Source organism: Leopardus geoffroyi, chromosome C1 (assembly GCF_018350155.1).
Source record: "Leopardus geoffroyi isolate Oge1 chromosome C1, O.geoffroyi_Oge1_pat1.0, whole genome shotgun sequence".
Classification (NCBI taxonomy): domain Eukaryota; kingdom Metazoa; phylum Chordata; class Mammalia; order Carnivora; family Felidae; genus Leopardus; species Leopardus geoffroyi.
Genome location: NC_059328.1, coordinates 102,423,801 through 102,448,098, shown reverse-complemented (window position 1 = coordinate 102,448,098; position 24,298 = coordinate 102,423,801). Strand labels below are relative to the sequence as shown.

The 24,298-nt window shown below is 45.7% G+C and overlaps 2 protein-coding genes across 3 annotated transcripts in view; one reads left to right on the top strand and one right to left on the bottom strand.

Moving 5' to 3' along the window:
- The first annotated feature begins 318 nt into the window (after positions 1–318).
- On the top strand, positions 319–20,137 carry HMGCS2 (3-hydroxy-3-methylglutaryl-CoA synthase 2). 2 transcript variants are annotated; one of them, XM_045478841.1, is made up of 10 exons: positions 320–518; positions 4,812–5,266; positions 8,748–8,873; positions 9,461–9,625; positions 11,062–11,227; positions 13,589–13,759; positions 15,076–15,182; positions 15,787–15,912; positions 17,378–17,489; positions 19,777–20,137. In XM_045478841.1, exons 1-9 carry the CDS (start codon positions 415–417, stop codon positions 17,482–17,484), a joined length of 1,527 nt encoding a protein of 508 aa, XP_045334797.1. In that variant the 5' UTR covers positions 320–414; the 3' UTR covers positions 17,485–17,489; positions 19,777–20,137. The 2 variants fall into 2 exon arrangements, with proteins under 2 accessions (XP_045334798.1, XP_045334797.1); XM_045478842.1 differs by lacking the exon at positions 9,461–9,625 and having other exon boundaries at positions 319–518.
- Positions 20,138–23,734: 3,597 nt separating this feature from the next.
- Positions 23,735–24,298, bottom strand: part of PHGDH (phosphoglycerate dehydrogenase) — a 32,910-nt gene continuing 32,346 nt past the window's right edge. The window contains exon 12 of the mRNA XM_045478840.1: positions 23,735–24,037. Coding sequence (XP_045334796.1) covers positions 23,883–24,037 — 155 coding nt within the window. The 3' untranslated portion in view covers positions 23,735–23,882. The remainder of the gene's footprint in view (positions 24,038–24,298) is intronic.

Sequence of the window (24,298 nt, the reverse complement as noted above, 5' to 3'; positions counted from 1 at the left end):
CTAACTCCACAGAAAGCATTCTGGAACAGTAAGCAAGAATAGCTCAGATGAGAAGCCAGGGTCCAAGACAGGCCAGGTGCTGTTACCTCAGGATGTGCAGCAAGGACCATCACAGTCCCATGAAGTGGCTGGCTATAAATAAGGCTGAGAAAGGAGGGATCAGAGCCATCCACCCCCACACATGCCCAGGCTCAGGGCAGCTACATACAAGTTGGAGAGATGATGTTTGTCTTCCACTCGCCCATGTTTTGAGTGAGAACTTTGGCCCAGTTTTAGAAGCCAAATGAGCCTTGATAAGCAGGGGTGGGGCTTCCAGAGGCAGGAATCTCAGAGTTCTATAAAGCCTAATGGGGCACCTCTGGGTAACTCTCCCAAGGACTGTGAATTGCTGGCTTTCTGCTTATTTCTCTGGAAATGCAACGGCTGTTGACTTCAGTGAAGCGGGTCTTGCAAGTGAAGAAAGCAATGCAGGAAGCCTCGCTCTCACCTGCTAGCCTTCTCCCAGGAGCCCACCAAAGGTGAGTCACATTGTTCCCAGGGACTGTGCAGGCCACTCTTTGAGAAGGGTCATGGTACCAGTAAAAGATGGGCAGAGGGCCTGCCTTGAGGAAAAGCTCGGTAGAATCCCAGTGAAAAGTGGGCAAGGCTTGTGCACAGCCTTAGATAGGCAAGTTAACCCCTTAGGGTCTCAGTTACCTTCTCTCTAAACAGGTGGTCCCTCAGCTGCAGAGCTCCGGGATCCCGAACCTCCGATACCTGTTGTTCACAGATGATGACATCTTTCACTCCCCCAGCTGCACAAAACAGTGGAAATATCAGTACCAGGGGACCCCCCCCCGCCCCATCATTCTCTTCTCCACCGCTGTTTCCACCTTTACCCTGAGCTCCTGCCAAGACCCACAGCATTCTGTGCCAACTGCAATGTTAGTCATACCCGCTGCCTCAATCACTGCAGCAAGATTCCCAATGGACTGGGGATCAGAAGCATGTTTCACTGCTCTCTGATTTCATGAGAAGGGGAAATGGGATGTAAAGATAAGTGTGTGTTCGTGCGCGCATGCGCAGTGTGTTGTGCACAGAAGCACACATGCATACCTTTTATTTGTAAACACTCCTCCACTTTGGCCCATGTGCTTGGAGCCTACCAGCGTTGGTAGTAAAATAACTACAGCTAAGCACCTCGGGACCCACTGCGCCGTGGGACTAGCCCATTCCTCCCACACTGCATTCCATGAATACTTAGAAAAATGACTATGATCTAGTGTCTTCCCTTGCCTGGGACCCAGGGAACCTGGCTGTATGAATGTGTAGAGTAGGGGCTGATGCTCAAGCTTCTTATTCTCTTAATTATTCTCTGCCATTGTCCACATTCTCCCCCACCCTTTTTAGACAAGTCTAATGTCCCAGCTCAGCATTTAACCTGTTTTTGTATTTGTGAGGAAGGGATTGACCTGGGTGTGCTTGTTTTAATAAGCAACAGTGGGCTTCCCAGAAAGAGACAAACCTCAGAGCTCAACCAACCTGCCTCTCCTCTGGCATCCTTGGTTCACACTTGGGATCTTTGTTCACATTTCCTTTTTCTGATGTACTCATAGCTCATCCAATTTTCTATGGCCTGGATGAGCATTAAGCAGCCAACTCTTGATCTCAGCCCAGGTCTGGGTCTCAGAGTCTTGACTTCAAGCCCTGCATTGGGCTCTGCACTGGGCATGAAGCCTACTTTAAAAAAAGCAACCAAACAAACAAAAAAAACCCAATCTTCTTTATGGGTCTCTCTGTATTTCTGTCCCTTCCACAACACCAGCTCAAAATCTAACCCAAGAACTGCTCCCATCTTAGCTTATGTTTCACTGCCTGTTAAGGAAGAATCGTGCCTTCCACTTGATGGTCCCCACCTGCTTTTCTCCTGTGCTGTGTTCCTAATCCCCTCCACTCTCCATTCCACAGGAGGGGACTGTATTCAGTCACCCTCCACTGTGACTGCCATCCCACCCCCCCCTCCCCAGTTCTTCATCAGCAGAAGCTCCACTCATCCATCAAGGTTGATCTCCAATGTAGCCTCTTCCACAAAATTTTCCTGAGCCTTCTACCCATAAGAAATCTCTACTTCTTCCAAACTCCTGTGGGATTCTGCCTATATCTCTCCTGAGGCCCTTATCACATTCTAACTCTCCGTCGGGGTATGCATGTATATATGTATGTTTTCGTCTATTCCTCCCACTGGTCAAGGAAGTCCTCAAGAATCTTGACCTCCTCCACGGGGCGCCTGGGTGGCTCAGTCTGTTAATTGTCCGACTTCAGCTCTGGTCATGATCTCACGGTCTGTGAGTTCGAGCCCCACGTCGGTCTCTGTGCTGCCAGCTCAGAGCCTGGAGCCTGCTTCGGATTCTGTGTCTCCCTCTCTCTCTGCCCCTCTCCTGCTCATGCTCTGTCTCTCTCTGTCTCAAAGATAAATAAAAACATTAAAAAAAAAAAAGAATCTTGGCCTCCTCTTGTTTTTTGCCTTCCCTCTCTACCTCTACAGCCTCTCCCTAGCACAGTGCCTGACATATAATAGTGAATTTTGAAACACAAGAAAAGGAGGAGAGATGGAATAAAGAAATAAAAGCTTAATGCGTATTCTTGAACCAAGCAACCTCCTCAGAACAAAACCAGTTTTAAATGAAATAAAGTGATTACTCTCTAGAGAAAATGCAAGATTAAAAGGGCCCTCTTAACTCCAGTGGTCTGATGTTTCTGGAAGCCTCTACATGTTAACTTTTCTTCAAGGCTCTGGAATCCATTTCCAGAAATAGCTCTCTACTAAGATCATTACAAAAGCTACCAAGTGGCTGATTCTTGGAACCTCTGCTTGAAAGCTGAGATTTCTAATTGGAAAGAGAGGGAGGGAGGGAGCTTAGAGAAGGCAGAATGAAAACAAGGCTGAGGGGAAAGCTAGCCAAGCACAAGACCAGTGCTGGCTAACCATTAGCTCCTATGTACTAGGGAAGATACTCCACAAATATTTGATAGTACAAACTCCAATTATTTGGGAGGAACACCAAATCAATAGGGCAGATAACTAAATTCCAAACCTCTCTTGTCAGAAATGGATGAACATTTATACTTTGCCTCACTGTTTTGTGATCCTGTGGCCCACTTTGCCTCACAGCACTTCAAAGTGACCTTTCTGATGGAAGAACTGGGGTTTACCAGAAGCCCAGAATCCTCAAGATGATTGACAAATGCACTCAACCTGAGCTACAGTTCTGGTGGCATACAGCTAAATGTATAAGCCTGTGGAGCCATTCTGCCCCTCACCATGGTCAGGAATTCTGTAGCCAGATATGAGTCAAAGGACCCTGGTGGTCCTCGTGAGTGCCTTGGTGACACCCAAGGTGGTGAAAGGACAGGGTATTTCTAACACATGAGTAACTATGAAGGTACTCTGAACACATCACTTCACCAACATATGCCATGATTTGATCATCTGTAAAAGGAAGAATATCACTAAATTTACTAGATTTCAGGTACTTTCGTGTGTGAACAGATGGAGGTGGACCTGGTGAGCTCTGTACTTGTAGCTGGAAGGAGAAACTCCAGAATTTCACCAGGGATATTAGCAGTCAGGATTAAAGCAAGGTGGGTAGGTCCAGGAAAGAAACAGATTATCTCTTCCCTCTTCCACTGCCTCCTTCCCCATTTCCTCTCTGTTCCATTTAGAATTATTCTCTCTGTCTTCCATATTCTCACAGCATTTGCTTCTTACACTATGTATTTAGCTGTAAAATGCCTGCCTCTTCCATTAGACTGTGCTCTCTTGGTGGGCACAAAGGATGTCGTCTTCACTACTGGGCATCAAGAACATTGTGTGGGATGTGCTCAGTAAATACTGGGAGGCCCAATCAGGAAAAGTAGAGAGGATGGAATCAAGCATCTAAGTGCCTTAAAAAGTAGAAAAACAATAAGTGTGTTCTTGTGAAGTAAAAAGAAAGAAGAAGGAGGAAGGAGGTTAATGAGAGGGGCACCTTAAAAATGAATGAAATTTTTAAAATTATATCCTATGGGGTTTATAACATGTGTAGAAGTAAACCATATCACAATAATAGCTCAAAGGGAGGGAGAGGATAAATGAAGTTAAACTAAAGTATGGTTTTCACTGTTCAGAAAGTAGAAGTATTAATTTAAGTTAGAGTACAATAAACCAAGAATGTATATTGTAATCTCTCTGAGGTCATTGCTAAATGGAAAAGAGGGGATAAAATGGAATAATAATAAATACTTGCTTAATCCAAAAGAATACAGGAAAGAAGAAATAAAGAAACAAAGTCCATATGAGAGAAATGGAAATAAATAGTGAGATAATAAATTTAATCCCATCTATATTAGTCATCACAATAAATATAATTGGACTAGTTACTCCAACTAAAGCATCAATATTGTAAGTCTTGTTAAAAAACAAACAAAAAAGACCTAACTATGTCCTGTTTAGAAGAGATATGTTTTGAATATAAAGACCCTAAGAAGTTAAAAGTATAAAAGGACAGCAAAAGATATACCATGCAAACAGTAATAAAAAAAAAAAAAAGAAGGCAGCTTTCTTAACATCAGGAAAAGTAGACCTTATGGAAGAAATATCACAAAGATAAAGAGGGACGTCTAATAAGGATAAGAGAGTCAATTCAACAGAAAGATAACCATCTCAAATTTGCATTCATTTGACAATATAACTTCAAAATACAGGAAAAATGGATGAAATAATTGCTGTGTTATATTTTGAGGAGACTGGCTGGAGACCACTTGTAAGATTTTGATTGTTATCTCCACTACAGATTTTCTACAGTTCCTGCTGTCCCCTTGGCCAAAACAGATACTTGGCCAGAGAATGTGGGGATCCTTGCCTTGGAGGTCTATTTCCCAGCCCAATATGTGGACCAAACAGACCTGGAGAAATATAACAATGTGGAAGCAGGGAAGTACACAGTGGGCTTGGGCCAAACCCATATGGGCTTCTGCTCAGTCCAGGAGGACATCAACTCCCTGTGCCTGACGGTGGTACAGCAGCTGATGGAACGCACGCAGCTCCCGTGGGACTCTGTGGGCAGGCTGGAAGTGGGCACTGAGACCATCATCGACAAGTCCAAGGCTGTCAAAACAGTGCTCATGGAGCTCTTCCAGGATTCGGGCAACACTGACATTGAGGGCATAGATACCACCAATGCCTGCTACGGTGGCACTGCCTCCCTCTTCAATGCTGCCAACTGGGTAGAGTCCAGCTCCTGGGATGGTAGGTGCTGTCTGAGACCTCGTGTAAGACAGGAGCTGGCTTTGAGGCTGGATCCTCAGTTTTGTTTCTCCATTTCCCCAGTGGTTTCATCAGGGAATCAAGGACAACTCATTTATACAGCTGCTGCTGTCATCAACAACTACAATGATGATAAATGCTTAGACTTATATAGCTTTATACTGTTAATTAGGCAGCATGTGCACATAGCCATTCACTTCCAACAGCCTAGGAAGTGATTTTGATGCCTAATTTATCGGTGAAAAAATGGAGGGTCCAATATCTTACACATAGTGTGTGGCAGGGGTGAGATGCCAAACCAAACCCAATATATTACTCTTTCTTGTAAGCTTCTCTTTAGCCTCTGAGAGACAGAAATTTGTACAAGTTTAGATGTTAAGAGGAAGACACCCTGGTAGAAATAGACCCAGAGAATCACAGGATACACTAGTACACAGAGTATTTCTTCTCTTTCTCCCTTTCCTGGTTACTAGGAAATTGTTTTTTGCTTAACATACGAACATTATCCTGTCTCTTACTTATATTTTCCCTCAATGATATATTAGAGGATGAACACCTGTTGTGATAGCAAGAAAATGTCCAAGAGAAACAGAACAAGTTGAGAGTTTGAAACCTAGCTCTGTTGATCATTGTTGACAAGTCCCTGAACCACTTTGAGCCTCAGAGTTCTTATTTGGTGACCTGCCTTGCAGGGATGGTAAAAAGACTGTAGAAGAGATCCACAGAGCTGTGAAAGAATATTTCTGTCAAGGCACTTAGTATATTTACTAAGTTGGAAACCAGAGTTTAAAACTGTAGAAACCATAATTAACATTAATTGTAAAGTCTTAATGTTGGTAGGGAACATAGGGTTTATCTAATCAAATATTCTTTTTTTAAAGAGAGGCCAACAAGAGTTGAACTCTTTGCCTCTGATCACACAGCATGGCAGTGCAATTCACACATCCATTCAGTATTGATTCTGACTGTTCTGTGTAGCCTCACCATCAAAGGTTCCATTGACTTGGGATGTCCCAGCCTCTACATCATCAAATCTGTTCTTACAATGCTTCTCCTACTTGGCACTTATATTATTGCCTGTCCAGCAACCCCTACTCCTGTCATCACCAATATGTCCAGTCAAGCATTTAGTTGGAGAATAGAAATGAAGGGCAAGGGACACTCACCAACCTTTAACCAAAACTCAGAACCTTGTTCGGGAATATCATAAGCTTCAAGTATGTCATTTCAAATGAGTAGATTCTGCTGAGTGGCAGCATACTCCACAGAAGGGTATCCTTCTTTAACATGATGTCTTGGTCAGAGGGAGGAAAAAAAACGATTGAGATGTGAATCATTTTGTATCAAAACAAAAGCGTATTTAAACTTTAGCCTAATGGCAACCACCAAGACTAGACAAAATCAGTGTAGGTGGGATTTCTGCTTTCATCTGGCCAACCTTCCACCTGGGGTCCCTCAGATGGACAGAGATGGTTCTAGGACTTACCAGGAATTTCAGAATCACTCCAGAGAGACAGTAGGGTATGAGGGAAGGAAAAAGTCGTATAGCCTCAGATTGTCCAGCAGACTTCAATTTTTGCTCTTTTTTTTTCTTTAGTGAAAGTAATTGAAATTTATAATTAAAAAATATACACATACACAAAAGAGTGGACAGTGAAGAAAAGTTCCCTTTCGACACCGCATTATCACTTTCCAAAATTTCACACTAACGGTTTCTATATATTCTTCCAGAATTTTTCTATGTACTTCCAAGCATACACATAAGTAGTCAGTTTTAGTTTTTAACATTGTACATATTATTCCTCATCTCCATGATGTCTTAGAGGTCATTTTATATCAATATATATAAGGTCTACCTTATCTTTGAAAAGCCTTACAATATTCTATTGATGAATATGCCAAATTTTATTTAATTGGTCCCATATTGATAGATCTTTAGACTGTATATTTTTTACAATTACACAAAAATGTTTTATTTTTTAATTTGAGAGAGAGAGAGCCTACAAGTGGAAGAGAGGGGCAGAGGGAGAGAGAGAGAATCTTAAGCAGGCTCTATGCTCAGTGTGTAACCCAACGGAGGGCTCAATGCCACAACCCTGGGATCATGACCTGAGCTGAAATCAAAGTCAGCTGCTTAACCGATTGATTGAGCCACCCAGGTGCCCCTAAAAAAATATTTTAATGAACATTGTATAATAGCTTTCCATGCTTGTGATAGTATGGTAAGAATAAGTTCTTAGAAATGGAGTTGCTTCATATGTTGATTTGAAAGTTTAATAGAGGGGCACCTGGGTGGCTCAGTCGGTTGAACCTCTGACTCTTGATTTCAGCTCAGGTCATGATCTCACGGTTAGTGAGATTGAACCCTGTATCAGGCTCTGTGCTGACAGAGCAGAGGCTGCTTGGGATTCTCTCTCTCCCTCTCTGTCCCTCTCCCGCACACATACACACTATCTCAGAATAAATAAATAAACTTTTAAAATAAATAAATAAGAGTTTGATAGAATGTGCCAAATTGTTCTTCAAGATGTACTAAAAAGTACATTCTTACAATACATATTATCAAACTTTCTAATCTTTGTCAACTTAATAGGGAAAAATAAGAATTTGTCTTTTTTTTTTTCATTATAAGAGAACTTCAATATTTTTTGGGATGTTCATTGGCCATTCTCCTATTACATACCTTGTTTTTTTTTTTTTATGAGACTTTTATAAATGAAAGAAAATAGCTTTTTGTTGATTTTAAATATTGTAAATATGTCCCCAGTTTGTCTGAGCTTGTTTCTTTTTCTTTCTTTCTTTTTTTTTTTTTAATGTTTATTTATTTTTGAGAGAGACAGAGACAGAGCGTGGGGCGGGGGGCAGAGACAGAGACACAGAATCTGAAACAGGCTCCAGGCTCAGCTGTCAGTACAGAGCCTGACGCAGGGCTCAAACTCACGGACCGTGAGATCATGACCTAAGCCGAAGTCGGATACCCAACCGACTAAGCCACCCAAGCACCCCTGTCTGAGCTTGTTTCTGATAAAAAGTTTGAATTTTTAGATAGCCAAATTTATTAATCTTTTCTTTAACAGCTTCTAAATACTTTTTTTTATAGTTTCTAAACTATATATAAACTATATATAAAACAATATTTTTGTTGTTGGGGATGGAGTTGGGAGTTGTTCGAATTCTTAAAAGAAGGTTCTTGGGTTTCAATGAATTTGTGTTGGAATCCTGACCCTAAATCCTTATCATACTATCTATTAGCTGTGTGCCTTGGCCAAATGACTTAAGTTCCTTGGGCCTCAATTTCTTTGTCTATAAAGAGGGAACAACTGTACCTGATATATAGGCTTATTGTGAGAGCAGAGATATTTGTTTTGTTCACTGATTTTGTATTTGTGCCTGGGTCATAGAAAGCACCCCGTCTACTCAAGATTTGGTAGTGATAATAATTACGTCTTGTCTCTCATTACAGGTCGCTATGCAATGGTGGTCTGTGGAGACATTGCAGTCTATCCCAGTGGTAACGCTCGTCCCACAGGTGGGGCTGGAGCCGTGGCCATGCTGGTTGGACCCAAGGCCCCTCTGGCCCTCGAGAGAGGTCTGTGATAAACTGTGGATATGTGGTACAAAGAGACTGTGCATGGCATAGTCAAATACATAGCTCCCATTCCCAAGCTGGCATACTCACTATGCAGAGCTAAAGTATGGATTTGAGGATGACATTGCTTGCCTTCAAAGGGCTGTATATACTGGGGAGCAAAGGGCAGGGAGGAAGGGAAGAGAGGGATCGGTGAGCTTTCCTCTTCTGCACGATCACACATGGGGATAATGATGCATGGAACGAGTGGCATTGATGCTGTAGATGAGGACCTTTAAGGAGCTACACTGGCAACTGAATATGAAAGAAGATAATTGGGTATGAGGAGAAAGGTTCTCCCTTGAGACTTTTCGCATCTATTCCAGATTTTAAGCCTGTATAGGTATGGAAAAGGAAATATACATCTCATGATATAAGAGCAACAATCTGTTCAACTTCCTTTGAATGTGTGAGGGATGTTGAGTGGGTTCAGGCTTGAGCATGAGACAGAGGAAGACCAAGAAATTATTGGCACATGGTTCCCCTATCCTCTCTGCTCTGTGGGGACTGCATTGTACAGTCCTGAATCCCTCTGTGTGCCTTGCCAGGGCTTAGGGGAACCCACATGGAGAACGTATACGACTTCTACAAACCAGATGTGGCTACAGAGTACCCAATGGTGGATGGGAAGCTCTCCATCCAGTGCTACCTACGGGCCTTGGACAGATGTTACACATTATACCGTCAAAAAATCCAGAACCAGTGGAAGCAAGGTATGGGGCTCAGAGGGCAGAAAATGGGGACTCTATTTCCATGGGGCCAAGGGTTTGTCCTAAAAGCTTAAGACAAGGTTTCTTCTCTCCTCCAAAAATGATCTCAAGAGAATTGCATCATGTAATTCCTTTGACACCTTTTGACACCCTGTAAGTCATCAAGAGTGAAAGTACCCTTCCTTTGACACCCTTCCATGGATCTATGCTTAAGTCCATCTGGAAGCCATCCAAATTCAAGTATGAAGTTAAATGAAAGAAAGGAAGCAATTCAGAACCAAAGCCACCAGTAGGAAACCAGTGGGTGTCAGCCACCTGGGGAGGTACTGTGGTGTGTCAGAATAACCACCTCCTACTGGGGCTAGGATTTGTTTCTGTTGAAGCCAGGAGTGATTTGACTCATGATTTGTAGTTTGCTACCTCTTAAAGTCTGGTTGTTGAAAAATCTGACCTCTATTTTTGGTACACTAACATATTAGTGTTGAAAAATCTGACCTCTATTTTTGGTACACTAACGTATTAGTGATTTGTCTTTGGATGGTAATATTACAAGTTAATTTTATTTTCACCTTTAGTTTCTGAGTTTTCTTGCTAAGAAAACATGTACCGCTTTCGTAATCAGAAAAGAAACAAACTTCAGCTTAAAAATACAGAGCAATCTACTTTAAAGAAAATACAAGGGTTCTTAACTGCGTACTCCTGCCCAGACAAGCATCAGTGTAGGAAAAGGCATGTACAGAAGTGCCAGAGCACGGATGCTCTAGGGGTGGCCTAAGGAGCCACTTCTTGACCCTTTCCACCATGCTGAGAGGAATGCCAGCTGCCACCGACCCCACGGGTTAAGCAGTCCACCTGGACCTCTCTACCTCCCGTCCACTATAAAATCGCTCTTGGCTAATTACTCTCACCAGCTCGGAATCCTTTTGGCATTCTAATTTTGCTCCTTAACCTCCTACGAAATTTGATTGATGCTGCTTTGACTCTCAGCACTAAATTATAAACACTCCTAAGGGCAGAGGGCACATTGCCCTCCTCCTTGGAGTGAGAGAGACAGTCTGGGGTGTAGAGTCAGAGACATCAGAACCTAAATCCAAAGTCAGCCATTTTCAAGATGGGGTAATCTTGGACACATGCCCTAGCTTCATATTTTAGAGACTCTGTTTCCTCCTTTGAAAAATAGAGAAAGTAATGCAACAGTAGTTTGATTTGGAGGAATTATCTGTCAGAAAGGTTGGCAACAGTAGAGAGGAAGAAAATATTTGTTTCTCTCACTTCTTTCTTTATAAGTAAGTGCTTAACAGAATGCTCGTTAAGTGAATGAACAAACCCATGTGGGTTGCTGGAGGCTGTGAGTCCCTCAGCACACTTAGGTCGCGGGACACAGGTCTAAATGGCTCATCTGCCATGGCACATCCTTGCTTTCACATTTCCTCTTCCAGCTGGCATCGATCGGCCTTTCACTCTCGATGACTTACAGTTTATGATCTTTCACACGCCCTTCTGCAAGATGGTCCAGAAATCTCTGGCTCGCCTGATGTTCAATGACTTCCTGTCAGCCAGCAGCAACATGAAGACCAGCCTGTATAAGGGGCTGGAGGACTTCAGGTGAGTCCTCTTTGGGGGAACCTAGAGGTTCGTGAGGGCTGAGGAAAGAGGAGGTTTCTGCACGTCTAGGCAGCCATGGGGGGAGAAGGGGCAATCCTCCAACACAATACAAATGACACGGAGTCCACGAGTTATTGGGTAATGGTCTGCATAGCGCCCTCCTCCTTTTATCTCAGGGAGCACAGGGCGTTTGCCAGCACCTCGAGATCAAGTGGCTATAAGAAGCTTCAGAGAATAAGAAAAAAAGGGGAAAGGGAGTGTGGCTAAATCATTCAGTCAAGAAACATTTTTTTAAAAAATTTCTAATGTTTATTTATTTTTGAGAGAAAGGGAGACAGAGCATGAGCGGGCGAGGGGCAGAGAGAGGGAGACACGGAATCTGAAGCAGTTCCAGGCTCTGAGCTGTCAGCATGGAGCCTGACTTGGGGCTCGAACCCACAAACCGTGAGATCATGACCCTACCCGAAGTCCAAAACTTAACCGACGGAGCCACCCAGGTGTCCCAAGTCAAAAAAACATTTTATGAACATCAGCTATGCGTCAGGCATCATTACTAAACTCTAAGGACACCAGAATGAATGTGACTCCCTGGTCCCTCCCTTGAGGATCTTACAGAAACACCTAGAAGCAGATAATCACAGTATGGGATGGCAACTTCAGGAGCGTCAGGCCTCATTCTCACTTGCCTTTGGTTTAATGACTCACTTGTTGCCTCAATATCCTCCACCTATGAAATGGAGATAGTCTAGTTCACCCCCTTAGAAGAGTACTATTTATTGAGGCATCACTCCAAGACATTTAGAAAAGAAGACTCTTGGGGCGCCTGGGTGGCGCAGTCGGTTAAGCGTCCGACTTCAGCCAGGTCACGATCTCGCGGTCCTTGAGTTCGAGCCCCACGTCGGGCTCTGGGCTGATGGCTCAGAGCCTGGAGCCTGTTTCCGATTCTGTGTCTCCCTCTCTCTCTGCCCCTCCCCCGTTCATGCTCTGTCTCTCTCTGTCCCAAAAATAAATAAACGTTGAAAAAAAAAAATTTAAAAAGAAAGAAAAGAAGACTCTTCAATATACATTTCCCACTGGGAAGAAAATATTCCCTTTTATTCTTGGTAGCTGTTTTTTTTTTCAAGTTTTGGTGTATTCTACCAACACTTGCCCCTATTGCTAACCTACTGCCCCTACTAACCCCACCACTAACTAAAATATCAAAATTAGCACAAACACTGCTTCTTTTTTTTTTTTTTTAATTTTTTTTTTCAACGTTTATTTTATTTTTGGGACAGAGAGAGACAGAGCATGAACGGGGGAGGGGCAGAGAGAGAGGGAGACACAGAATCGGAAACAGGCTCCAGGCTCTGAGGCATCAGCCCAGAACCCAACGCGGGGCTCGAACTCACGGACCGCGAGATCGTGACCTGGCTGAAGTCGGATGCTTAACCGACTGCGCCACCCAGGCGCCCCACAGACCTGGCTGAAGTCGGACGCTTAACCGACTGTGCCACCCAGGCGCCCCACAAACACTGCTTCTAAGACCCATGTCTTAGATCTATGCCTTAGAAGTAGTGTTTCTGTCCCATGAAAAACAAAATTCTAATATACACCAAAGGTAATAGTTTACTGTCTTTAATATATGAAAGCCTCATCAACAATAAGATAAACACCCTGATAGAAAATGGAGAAAAAGATATGGACCAGAAATTTCCTCAAAGAAGAAATGCACATAATCCTATTTTTCACCGTGTGCACTCACGAAATCTAAGCGAGTTACCATTTTCCTTACATAGCTGTTTTAAAATTTGAACACCCAGAAGTGACAAGGCTTTGGGAAGACAGGCAACCATGGACGTGTCAACTGACACAAGGACATTGGGGAGAAATAGGAAAACACGAAGCAAAGGCCTTGAAGAGGTGCACACCTTTTGGTTCAGCAAATCCACATGTTTAAGGGAACAGGTCGCTCTTTGCTGTAGTGTTTTCACTGGGGGACAGGTGTGGGGAGAGTAGTTAAGGTAGGGCATGTTGTACCATGACTCGTTCTGCAGCCTTTAAAAATAATGTTATGGAAGATGATTTAATGTCATAGGGAAAATTAGCCAGGGAAGCATGATGAGTAGAATGCATAGCATGATTTTATTTTCCACTTAACTTTTTTATATGAAAGCAGGATGTATTCTGCAAGAACAGTATGACCTAAGTGCTCTCTCTGAATGGTAGGACTCTTAGTGACATCGTTTTTCTTTGTGCTTGTCTGTATTTCCTAGTATTTTGTAATAAAAACACGTGCCCCAAAGTCTTCTTTCCAGAAGCTGTTACTTCCCTCCCTTCTTATGCTGTCTCACCTGGCCTGTTTTTCTGGCCACCTCCCAGGGGGCTAAAGCTGGAAGACACCTACACCAACAAGGACCTGGATAAGGCACTTCAAAAGGCCTCTCTGGACATGTTCAACAAGAAAACCAAGGCCTCCCTTTACCTCTCCACGCACAACGGGAATACATACACCTCATCGCTGTATGGATGCTTGGCATCCCTTCTGTCCCAGTGAGTACTATGTCTGGTCCCACCATCTCCCTCCCAACCCACGGTCAGAGGGGTCAACCAAGTTTGGTTCCTCTTCTAGTTCAGAAATTTGTAAGGAAGGAAAGAAAGAAGGAAAGAGAATGAAAGAAACTTGTTTCAAAAGTATATGTATAGGCAGCTTTACTATCGGTATTAAACAATGGTCTCCAACGTGATGTTGTATGATGTCAAGGGACGTGCAAGACCTGCCCGGATGCAGCAAGTATACAGGAGCACTTTTGTGCATGTTTTTATCCCATCCATTTGAAATCTCTGTACTTAGGAAGAGAGTACACAGCGCTCCACTGAGTTAGAGAGCACTTAACTGGCGGTTAAGAGTCAAGCTGTAGAACCTGCAACCTAGGTTCAAATACCACTTATCAGCTTTGTTTGACCTTGGAAAAATACTTAACCTCTGTGTGCCTCACTTTCCCCATCTATAAAATGTGTACACTAATAATACCTACCTTTTTGGGTTTTGATGAGTGTTAAACGTCTAAAAGAATTAAGGGCACCTCGGTGGCTTAGTCGGTTAAGCTTCTGACTTTGGCTCAGGTCATGATCTCACGGTCCATGAGTTCGAGCCCCATGTCGGGCTCTGTGCTGACAGCTCAGAGCCTGGAGCCTGCTTTGGATTCTGTGTCTCCCTCTCTCTCTCTGCCCCTCCCCCGCTTGTACTCTCTCTCTCAAAAATAAATAAACATTAAAAAAAATTTTTTTTAAGAATTGAAACAGTAGTGTTCAGCAAGTGCTCAGATGTTATTTGGTATTTCTGTTGATATTCTATTTTGTGGGTTTTATAAGGCGATACCTGTACTATAGTACCTGCATATAACATAGGACATATATAAATGTATGTATATATATATATATATATATATATATATATATGTATATGTACTCGATCAAATTATTACTGATGAGGGGATGATAAAAAAGTTACACGTGGTGAAACATTACCAGCAAACATGGAAGCCTTGAATTGGTCTGCCCTCCAAACTTCCGAGTTCACTGAATTCATCTTGTCCTCATAGGTGAGAAGGAGCCCCTTTCATACCCCCAAATTCCGTTATGCTCATTGTGCCTTCGGTAGCTTGGATTTTAGTTGCTCTCCTCCCGGCAGATTTTCTTCTCTCTGGGCCTATCCCCAGGGTCTTCCAAAAGTCCCTATTTGCGTAGAGAGGCTGGAGCCCATTTCTACTTGCAAGAGGTTGGCTAGATTGGGCCGATAGGTTGGTGGCTTATTTGAAGTGCAGAGTATAATGCCAATACATTTCTGGGGTTTTCTTTCCCTGCAGGCACTCTGCCCAAGACTTGGCTGGCTCCAGGATTGGGGCCTTCTCTTACGGTTCTGGCTTGGCAGCGAGTTTTTTTTCATTTCGAGTGTCCCAGGATGCTTCTCCAGGTGAGTTCTGTCTATCAGGCACTTCTGGTAAGATTCATCTGGTAAAAGAAACCACGCTCTGCCTCATCACTACTGAGGCTCCTATCTTGACAGAACGATGTTGTGATTAAAAGCCAAGGAACTCCCTAAAGGGATTTAAGCAATGGAGTAAGTTTGTCTAACTTATGTAGTTGAAGCATTTGCCTGGCTCCTACTTGAACTAGACTGAAGAGAAACAAAAGCGAAAATGGGGGAACAAGTCAGGTAGTTCCAGCAAATGGACGAGGCAAGAAGTAATCAATGGTCATTTGTCACAACCGGTTAAAGGGAAGTTGGTGGGTTTGAGATATCCAATAAATATTTGCTGATTATTTTACATCAGATGTGATCAGGGGTGCACACGTAAGCACTATGTGGGACATACCTTGACCGGATGAGTGTGTTTGCTTGTATGTTTTGCTAACATGTTTGCTGACCTTTATCGTTTCTTGACATGCTAAGCCACACACAGCACTTTCCTTCAGGGTCTGAACTTTCACAGAACCTCGCTGTCTATCGGACTCATGGTCAGCAGCAGTGATAATGACCGTGAAGTAGATTTAACAGTCTGGCCATTGTCTCCCAGGATCCCCCCTGGAAAAGCTGGTGTCCAGTGTCTCAGACCTGCCAAAACGCCTCGCCTCCCGGAAGCGTATGTCTCCCGAGGAGTTCACAGAAATAATGGACCAAAGAGAACAATTCTACCATAAGGGTAAGAAAAAGGGCAGGAAGAGAAAGAGAGAGATTTTTGTTCTCGGATTCCATGCCAGGGGCAGAGAGCTGGGGATTCATCGGAAGTCTGGACTACAGCGGGCCAGCGCAAATATGTCTATGATATGATGGGGAGAAAATCTGTTATGTCCAAGGGTGCAAGAATTGAGTGGGGAAGCATTTGGCAGAGTAGAGAAGAGCGGGGAGGCAGCATGTAACTTCCCAGGACAGACTGTAGCTACCCACTCAAAACAGGATATGGGACAGTGTAGTCCCAAGGATACTAGATGCGTGGTCTTGAAAACTGCTATCTGTGTAACAGGTGAAAGAACCCAGACTTTGGAGCTGGATATTCCAATCTAAACTGACCTGTGACAAACATCAGCTCTTTATCTTTGGCGAAACTATTGAAATCTTACTCAGTTGTCTCATTCTAAAATCATTACCAGCTTTGCAAGATTGCCAATTGATTAAATGAATTAATGTATATAAATAAGCTATCAACAGATATTACTATCTCTGCCTACCTGCCCCCTTTCCCTAAGAAACATTAAAAAAAAAAGTATTGCCCCCCCCCCAAAAAAAGCAACAAAGGAAAAAAACACAAAAGCTAAAGTTACAACTGGAAAGACCAGATGGTGGTTTAAAAAAATTTTTTTAATGTTTATTTATTTTTGAGAGAGAGAGAGAGTCAGACCACGAGCAGGGGAGGGGCAGCGAGTGAGGGAGACCCAGGAAGGCTCCAGGCTCGGAGCTGTCAGCACAGAGCCCAATATGGGCTTGAACTCATGAGCCATGAGATCATGACCTGAGCCGAAGTCAGATGCTTAACCGACTAGCCACTCAGGCGGTGGTTTTAAAAACAGTACCAGAACAAAACATATTTTCTCAAAGACTTGGGACACATGGCTTGCAGTGTGATATGAAAAGGACACAGAATTCACAGAAATGGGAACGTTCTGGAAAACTTTAGACCTAGTAGTCTGCATGTCTGCAACAGGGGACATGTTAGAATAAAGAAGAAAAACAAAATAAAAACAGGACCCAAGATGAATGCTGACGGACGAAGAACAGAAATACCACAATGCATCAGATCCAGAGAATTTAGGGCTAGGAAGGAAGTGTCTGTTAGAAGCCAGGAAGCTCAAAGGCACACATACCTCAAGCCAGATAGCATTGACAAAAGGACATGATGAGGACTTCAATAGAGGAAGGTGAGCTTACTGTAAGGAAAGGTCATACTCCTTGAGGAAAAGTTCTAATAGGCAAGCCAAATACTAGATTCAAGATGGCTGCTTCTGGTTCTTGGGCTGGTCCGGGGCTCTGTCGGGGGGGAGGTAACAGGTGGCCTCACAGCCCCTTGCAGCACAGCCAGGACAGCTTCACCGTGAAGGCATCCCCAGACTATTGTCTCTTCCCCACCCCCATGCAGCCTTCCCTAAGCATTGCTTCTGCTCCCTCCACAGTGAATTTCTCACCACCTGGTGACATAAGCAGCCTGTTCCCAGGCACCTGGTACCTGGAGCAAGTGGATGAGCTACATCGTCGCAAGTACGCCCGGCGACCGGTCTAAAGGTGGTGAGTGATTCTTCAGGGCTGGTGGCACAGAGCTTTTCCTCTTCAGATGCAGTTCCGATAGTGTCACCAGGCCAGACTGGATCCATAGCTCCAAGGTGATCAGAGGTGGGGAGTTTGTACCATGAGGACCACGTCAAACTGTTGGGGCTCTTTGCCTTGGAAAGACTAGAGCTGGGGAAGGGCTGTGCTTGAAACTTGGGAATGTCAAAAAAAAAAAGGGGGTGGGGGGCAACTGGTTTACCCAATCTGCTCACCAGAGGGAGGTCCCCTAGAAGTTTGGCAGAAACCAAGTTAGCATCTATGAGGGGAAGCAGGCTGTGAGCCTGAGCCTGTGGGACTTGTTCTTCCAGCGGGGACAGACCAGTAACAAAGATGAGTGGCTTCAGGAAAGGTACTCACTGGTGTGTTGGGGGCAGATCCATGAAGAAACAGGGTGCTGGGGATTCTGCTGGAGCCAGAAGTTTGGGTGGACGGGAGCCTCACCATGTAGTCCTTCCTGGGGAGGAAGGGGTGAGGTGTGGAAACTCAACAGGGGATGGGGGTGGGGAGGACAGAAGGGTTCCTGCCAGAGGACTGCCTGAGAAGGGGGCATGGGAGACTTCTTTGGGTGTTTTTAAAGGAAAATCAAGAATTCCGATTTAGAATCTTGTAGCTCATGGACTCAGACATCTGCCTTTGGTTTATCTTGCAAGTTGGTAAAATGGAGAATGGAAGAGAGAGAAGCAATTTCTGCAACGACCCATAAATCTCGATAAATGCAATCCCCAAACACTTCCTGTGTGTGCACGTGTATAGTTTCCCTCCTTTGGTAGATGAAGGAAGAAGGGTAAAAATGTTTGCGAAGGACAAGGTGTGGAGCAAGGGAAGAGGAGGAAGCCCGCGGGGAAAGGAGATATGCGGATAAAGCAGCAAGACCACAGGATGCAGATGTCCTCGGTTCACACGGCCTGGCCTCCCCTGCGGGGATGTGAAGTGCCAGACGAGGTGGACAAGGGGCCTGCCGGGCCGGGCCCGCAGGGTGTGGTGGACCCACGAGCTCAGCGAGCAGGGTCACAGACTTTGGCACTGCCTTGGGGTCACTGGTTGCTGGCTTGCTTGTTTGCAGCCTGATTCTTACGGGCAAGTCAATGGCAAAGAGGAGACAGCTGCATGTGTCAAGCTAGTTCAGGCATCAGAAGCAGAGAGAGAGGGGGGCGCCTGGGGGGCCCAGTCGGCTAAGCGTGCGACCTCGGCTCGGGTCACAATCTCACGGTTCGTGAGTTCGAGCCTCGCATCAGGCTCTGCATTGATGGTGTGGAACCTGCTTGCGATTCTCTCTGTCTCCCTCTCTCTCTGCCTCTCCCCCACTCACTCTTGTTCTCTCTCAAAAAAATAAATTAATTAATTAAAAAAAAAAAAAGGAGAGAGACAGAAAAATTTGGGACTTTCAAAGGAGAGTTTCCGAATTAGGCTCCCTTCCCATCACAATCCATAAACATGATGCCTCTGAAGAGGAAAGCTGGGGCTCCTGTTGTCGTCTCTCTCATGTCGTTCCTCAAGCGAGGAACCTACCACAATGAAATTTTAGCCGAGTTAGATTTTATGTCAGTGTGGTGCTCTGGGGAGCTCCGTCTCGTCACCATCCAGCCTTGCCAGCCTGCTCTTTTTTTGTTATTATTTTTTTTTAACGTTTATTTATTTTTGAGAGAGAGACAGAGACAGAGTGCAAGTGGGAGAGGGGCAGAAAGAGAGGGAGACCCAGAATCCGAAGCAGGGTCCAGGCTCTGAGCTGTCAGCACAGCTGAACCACCCAGGCACCCCAACCAGCCCGCGCTTGCATCAGGCAGAATGTGTCCCTTGGCTCCCGTGGCACGGGGCACAGGGGAAGCTCAGGCACCTAGGCTCGGGTCTGGGTGGGCAGCGGAGCTCCCCAGACCTCAGGACCAGGTAGGAGAGCCCCTCTGCATAGCCTCACCTCAGACAAGAAACAGGTACCAGGAGCAAGGGGGGGGGGACGCCCAGGGTGAGAGTCGCATTGATGTGGTTCTTTTCTTTCTTTAAATTCTAGGGGCGCCTGGGTGGCGCAGTCGGTTGGGCGTCCGACTTCAGCCAGGTCACGATCTCGCGGTCTGTGAGTTCGAGCCCCGCGTCAGGCTCTGGGCTGATGGCTCAGAGCCTGGAGCCTGTTTCCGATTCTGTGTCTCCCTTTCTCTCTGCCCCTCCCCCATTCATGCTCTGTCTCTCTCTGTCCCAAAAATAAATCAACGTTGAAAAAAAAAATTAAAAAAATAAATAAATAAATAAATAAATTCTACAGATCCATGGAGTGGTTCCTGAGAAATCTACGCTAGCAGAATTTCTGCCCGCGGATCATATTTTTAAAAGCCCACTCTTAGATGGAAATGGATTGGATCGGACACAGTAGCCCCCAGAAGCACTGCCCCTGGAGAGTGAGGGGCCATCCTTAGCGCTCTTTATGCCTTTCTCTGCCACAATCACTGTCAAGGGCTTATGGTACTGCAGAGGTCTTCTGGGGAGGAGGGGTTGGAAAGAAGGCCTAGCTCACAATCGCTGCCCTCCAGAACTGTGAAAACATCCAGATAACTTTGCTTATCACAGCTTTGTGGCTGTTTGTATCATTATTAAATTTCTGTGCTGTTATAGCTTCATTCCTTTTCTTAAGTTTTTCTGTCAATTTCTAAATTTTATACCGGGAACTTTTTTATTTATTTATTTTTTTACATTTATTTATCTTTGAGAGACAGAGTGTGAGTAGGAGAGGGGCAGAGAGAGAAGGAGACAGAATTCGAAGCAGACTCCAGGCCCTGAGCTGTCAGCACAGAGCCTGACGTGGGGCGCAAACCCATGAACCACAAGATCATGACCGGAGCTTAAGTTGGATGCTTAACCGACTGAGCCCCCAGGTGCCCCTATATAAGCCCATATAACACAATGCAAAAGTTAGAGGGAGGAACTCGCTCTTATAGTTCTTGGAAACCAGCACAAAACCTGCACCAGCCAACATGCACAGAAGCCTGCTGGACCTTCGGGCTCTGCGGCCCCCAGTCTCCTCACCACACCGCTCCCCCCCCCCCCCCCCCCGCCCACAGCTGTAAAACTGCTAAGCACACACCTCACACCCTCCCTCTCTCCGTCCAGTTCCACTCTCTGAGAGGCTTAGGGGAAATAGCTTCTGCACCCAGCTTCCTTCCCTGATCTAATGATGCCACCACGCAGAACAGGCTAGAAATGACTTCAAGGGCAACCAAAGCTCCTTGTTCAGGCCTTGCCAGTGTTATCTGGGGCAATAAATACAGGACAGAGGTTAATACAGCATGCTTTTTACTCCTCCAGCCAAAAAAAAAAAAAAAAAAAAAAAGAATTTTGGTAGCTACCAGGGAATTTTTCCACCACAAGATGGTTTGTACCCCCTTGGGTTAGGGCACTGCTTTTTCTAGGGTCCTCATAAAATAGCAGTGGTTCAGGGAGGTGGGATTGAGCTGAGAGAAGTGCGAGACGGGGACGAAGGACAAAGGGCCTTTTAGAAAGCTTCCTCAGCTGTTCCAGTGAGAAAGGGGTGCTATGAGGCAGAGAAGATGGTTTCCATTGTTGGGGAGCAGGGCCGGCTGGCAGGGGAGGTGCTAGGGATAGCGGGGCACGGGGCCTGTGGGAATGAGATGCTGAGCCAGCTCACTTCACTGTGTGCCCAAGGCCGTTCATGTCACAAGAGGCACCAGAAAATCTGAGATGAACCCCGATTTGAGCAGCTAACACAGCATCAGCTGACTTCCCAGCCTTCTCCGGGCGTGTGCTGAACTCCTCCGGTTACACCAGCTGGGGCTACGGCTCAGCAGCCCCTCTTTGCTGAACCCTGCTGCCTGCTCCCCCTCGGCAAGCTGTTTGGAGGCCCTTAGTCTAGTTGGCAATCCTGGCGGGACAACATATGCCTTTCCTAAGGTCTCTGGAGTGGCGTCTGTAGGCGTGGGGAAAAAAACCCTACTCACCAGAGTTCTTGAGATCAGAGTTTCTGGGCCTTCCTTGCCTTTTATCCAAACGGACCTCACTGTGGGGTCTTGGTGCTGAAACTGCCTCTGCTGGCCTGAGCAACCAGAACCTTCCATATCACCCGATGCTGGTGCCTGCCTCCACTCAGGAGTCATGTGAACACAATGTGGGCGTGATCATAAAAAGATTTAACAACGAGGATATCAGGATGCCGACCAGTTGAATAGATGCCGCCTGTGCCCTTGGACACCAGCTGATTATCAGCCCTGGTTCAACCCAGGGCACCCAGGATGTCATTGGTCATTGCATCTACTGCACAGAGGTTCCTGGCCCCATGCAAGTCCCCTCCTTCACTGAGAGCACTGGGCCTTCCTCTCATGGCTCTGGGAGCACTTCCTTGAAACTGACACCTGCTGGCTGTGAAAAGAGCCCTCCCCACCTATGGAAGGTCAGCACAAGAGGGAAGGATTTTCAGTTGCCCTGTCCCACGTTCATCCTAAAGTCTGCTACTATCATTGGTTTATTTGTCCACAGAGGGTTGGCGGGTAAAGAATTTCCCTGTGTAGGAAAAAAAAAATTGCCCTGGGTGACCTGGAGCAGGAAAGAGGATGAAAGGATCACTAGGTAAGGGCACCAAGCCACATTACAGGTGCCTCGAGCAGGAATGCATCACATGACGCATCAACACAGACGTGAAGACTGGCCGGCCCACTGCTTCCATGAGAGAGCTGAAGGCACGCCTCTCCTTCCAGGCCAAGATACACAAGAATGACATTGCTCTCCAAAGGGAGGTGTACAGAGATGCCACAAACCACAGAGAACACCGAGGAATAAACAGCATCCTCTGTGTGGCGCCAGCTGGGTTTGCAAGTCTTGCTTTTATGGATCTGGGAGTTATGTGGATGGTCGTGGGACAAGACGATGCAAGGAAATTGTCCCATGCCTTTTCATGCCACCAAGGCTAGAAAGCCACTTAGAGATGCTCCAGTAGTTAGAGTTCCCAGAAGTTGTTCTGACCACCTTTGAGCACCAAGTACGGTGTGTCCAGAGAGTTTTGAAGAAAAACACCGAGGCTGAATGTTGAGTTCGAATTTCAACGCACTTTGGAACTTGATCATTTTCAGCCTATTTTTCTAGGATCGGTGGCCTCAAGGGCCACGTTGGTGCATGGGATTCTGTGAAAGAGACTGAGGGAGACCTGCCGTCTACTCTCAAAGAAAGGGATGAAGAAACTTGTATTTACCAAGTGCACTTCCCAGAAACCCCATGTTAATCGCTTTAATCCTCACTGGGGTTCTGAGGCACCCATCCCTCCTCCTGATGAGAAAACAAAGGTTTAGGAGAATTAGACATTCCTTGAAGGCCCACCCTTTTCTCGGAGCACTGCAGACACAGCACAGCCACCATCCCTGGTGGTTCCCCTGGGCCTTTCACTCAATCACAGCACTCAAGAGGCCATAGTGGGGGGTCGCTCCCGCGAATGCCCACCAGCAGCCCTGGGCCAGGCCTTCTCAGTTCAGATGGGAGCTTCAAAAACAGATGCTATTGGGCCCAAGGTAGGTATAGGTCATCTCCTCCTAAAGGGGAGGAACCATCAAAAGGTAAAACCCTTAGGGTCAGAGAGTGCCATTCTGTCATGTTTCGTGAAAACCATCTTTTTTTTTTTCTTTTTTAAAGCCAAGAATACACTGTCCAACCCGTTCTGAGCTGGCTTTGTGAAATCGCAAGTATTCTCACGCCTCATACCTTAACTTACTTTCTTCCCCTTATGAAACCTTCTGAACACCTCAGGGATATCACCCTCAGCTCAAATCATGCCTCTTCTGGACTCAACATGAATTCATACACACCTCAGAACACCCAGTGGCCTCTGTGTGCTGTCCCTCCCACTGAATGGTGACTTCTTTGGGAATGGTCTGGATTTTAAGCTTCCTCCTAGGCAAATCACCTAGCCTGCGTGCGTAACGTGCCCGTTTGAGGAATTCTGTTTTTTCACGTGCACGTATACTCCCAGATGGAAGGGATCTGAAATACCACAGGATTCTGAAATACCGAGTTTTCTACCTGCAAAAAATGCGCTTGAGTAACCTGAGAGACAGACAAGAGAGGGATCCCTCTTCTGAGCACACACCCAGGCATGCACTTTGCTCACGCCAATCTCCCCCCACACCCACTACCCTCCTGCAGCCGAACCTTGCCCACGGCTGCCTGCGGGTGCCCTCTGGTGGCTCTTCAGGGTAATAACAGCAGCGCATTGGAGATCTGGGGTAGGCTTTTTATTGGGTGGTTCTCACTGCTCTACAGAGGTCAGCTGAGGTCTGCAGAGTAAGCAGTGTCGGCCCGAAAGATGTGGATCTCCTCTCTCTGTTGGTCACGGTGGGCAGGTTTTCTTCAGAAAAGCCCCAGGGCTCAGAACTGGAACTGGAAAACCTCAGTCACATGTTGCTTCCACGCGTCCAGGCTGGGCAGCAGAGAGGAGAGGCCCATGACGTGCCAGGTCTCCCCATTTGACACTATCGAGGTCTGGTAAGACAGCAGCTGCACTCCTGCCTCTGCCAGAAGGCCTGGGAAGTAGACAGACAAACTCCTGGTTGGCACGGGGCATGGGGGAAGAAGCAAGAGGCAGGGAGCAGGATTGGAAGTCCTGGATTCCTGTGATCAAAGTTGCAATGGGGGGTGATAGTCTCAGAATCAAAGAGCTAAGGGACAGTTCACCAGGGCACCTGCCCAGCTTCCCTTGTTATCCAGAGACTCTTTAGGAACACCCTGATCATCAGGCAAGGCAGAGAAGGGAAGATCCAGGCACAGATTTCGAGCCTTCTCCT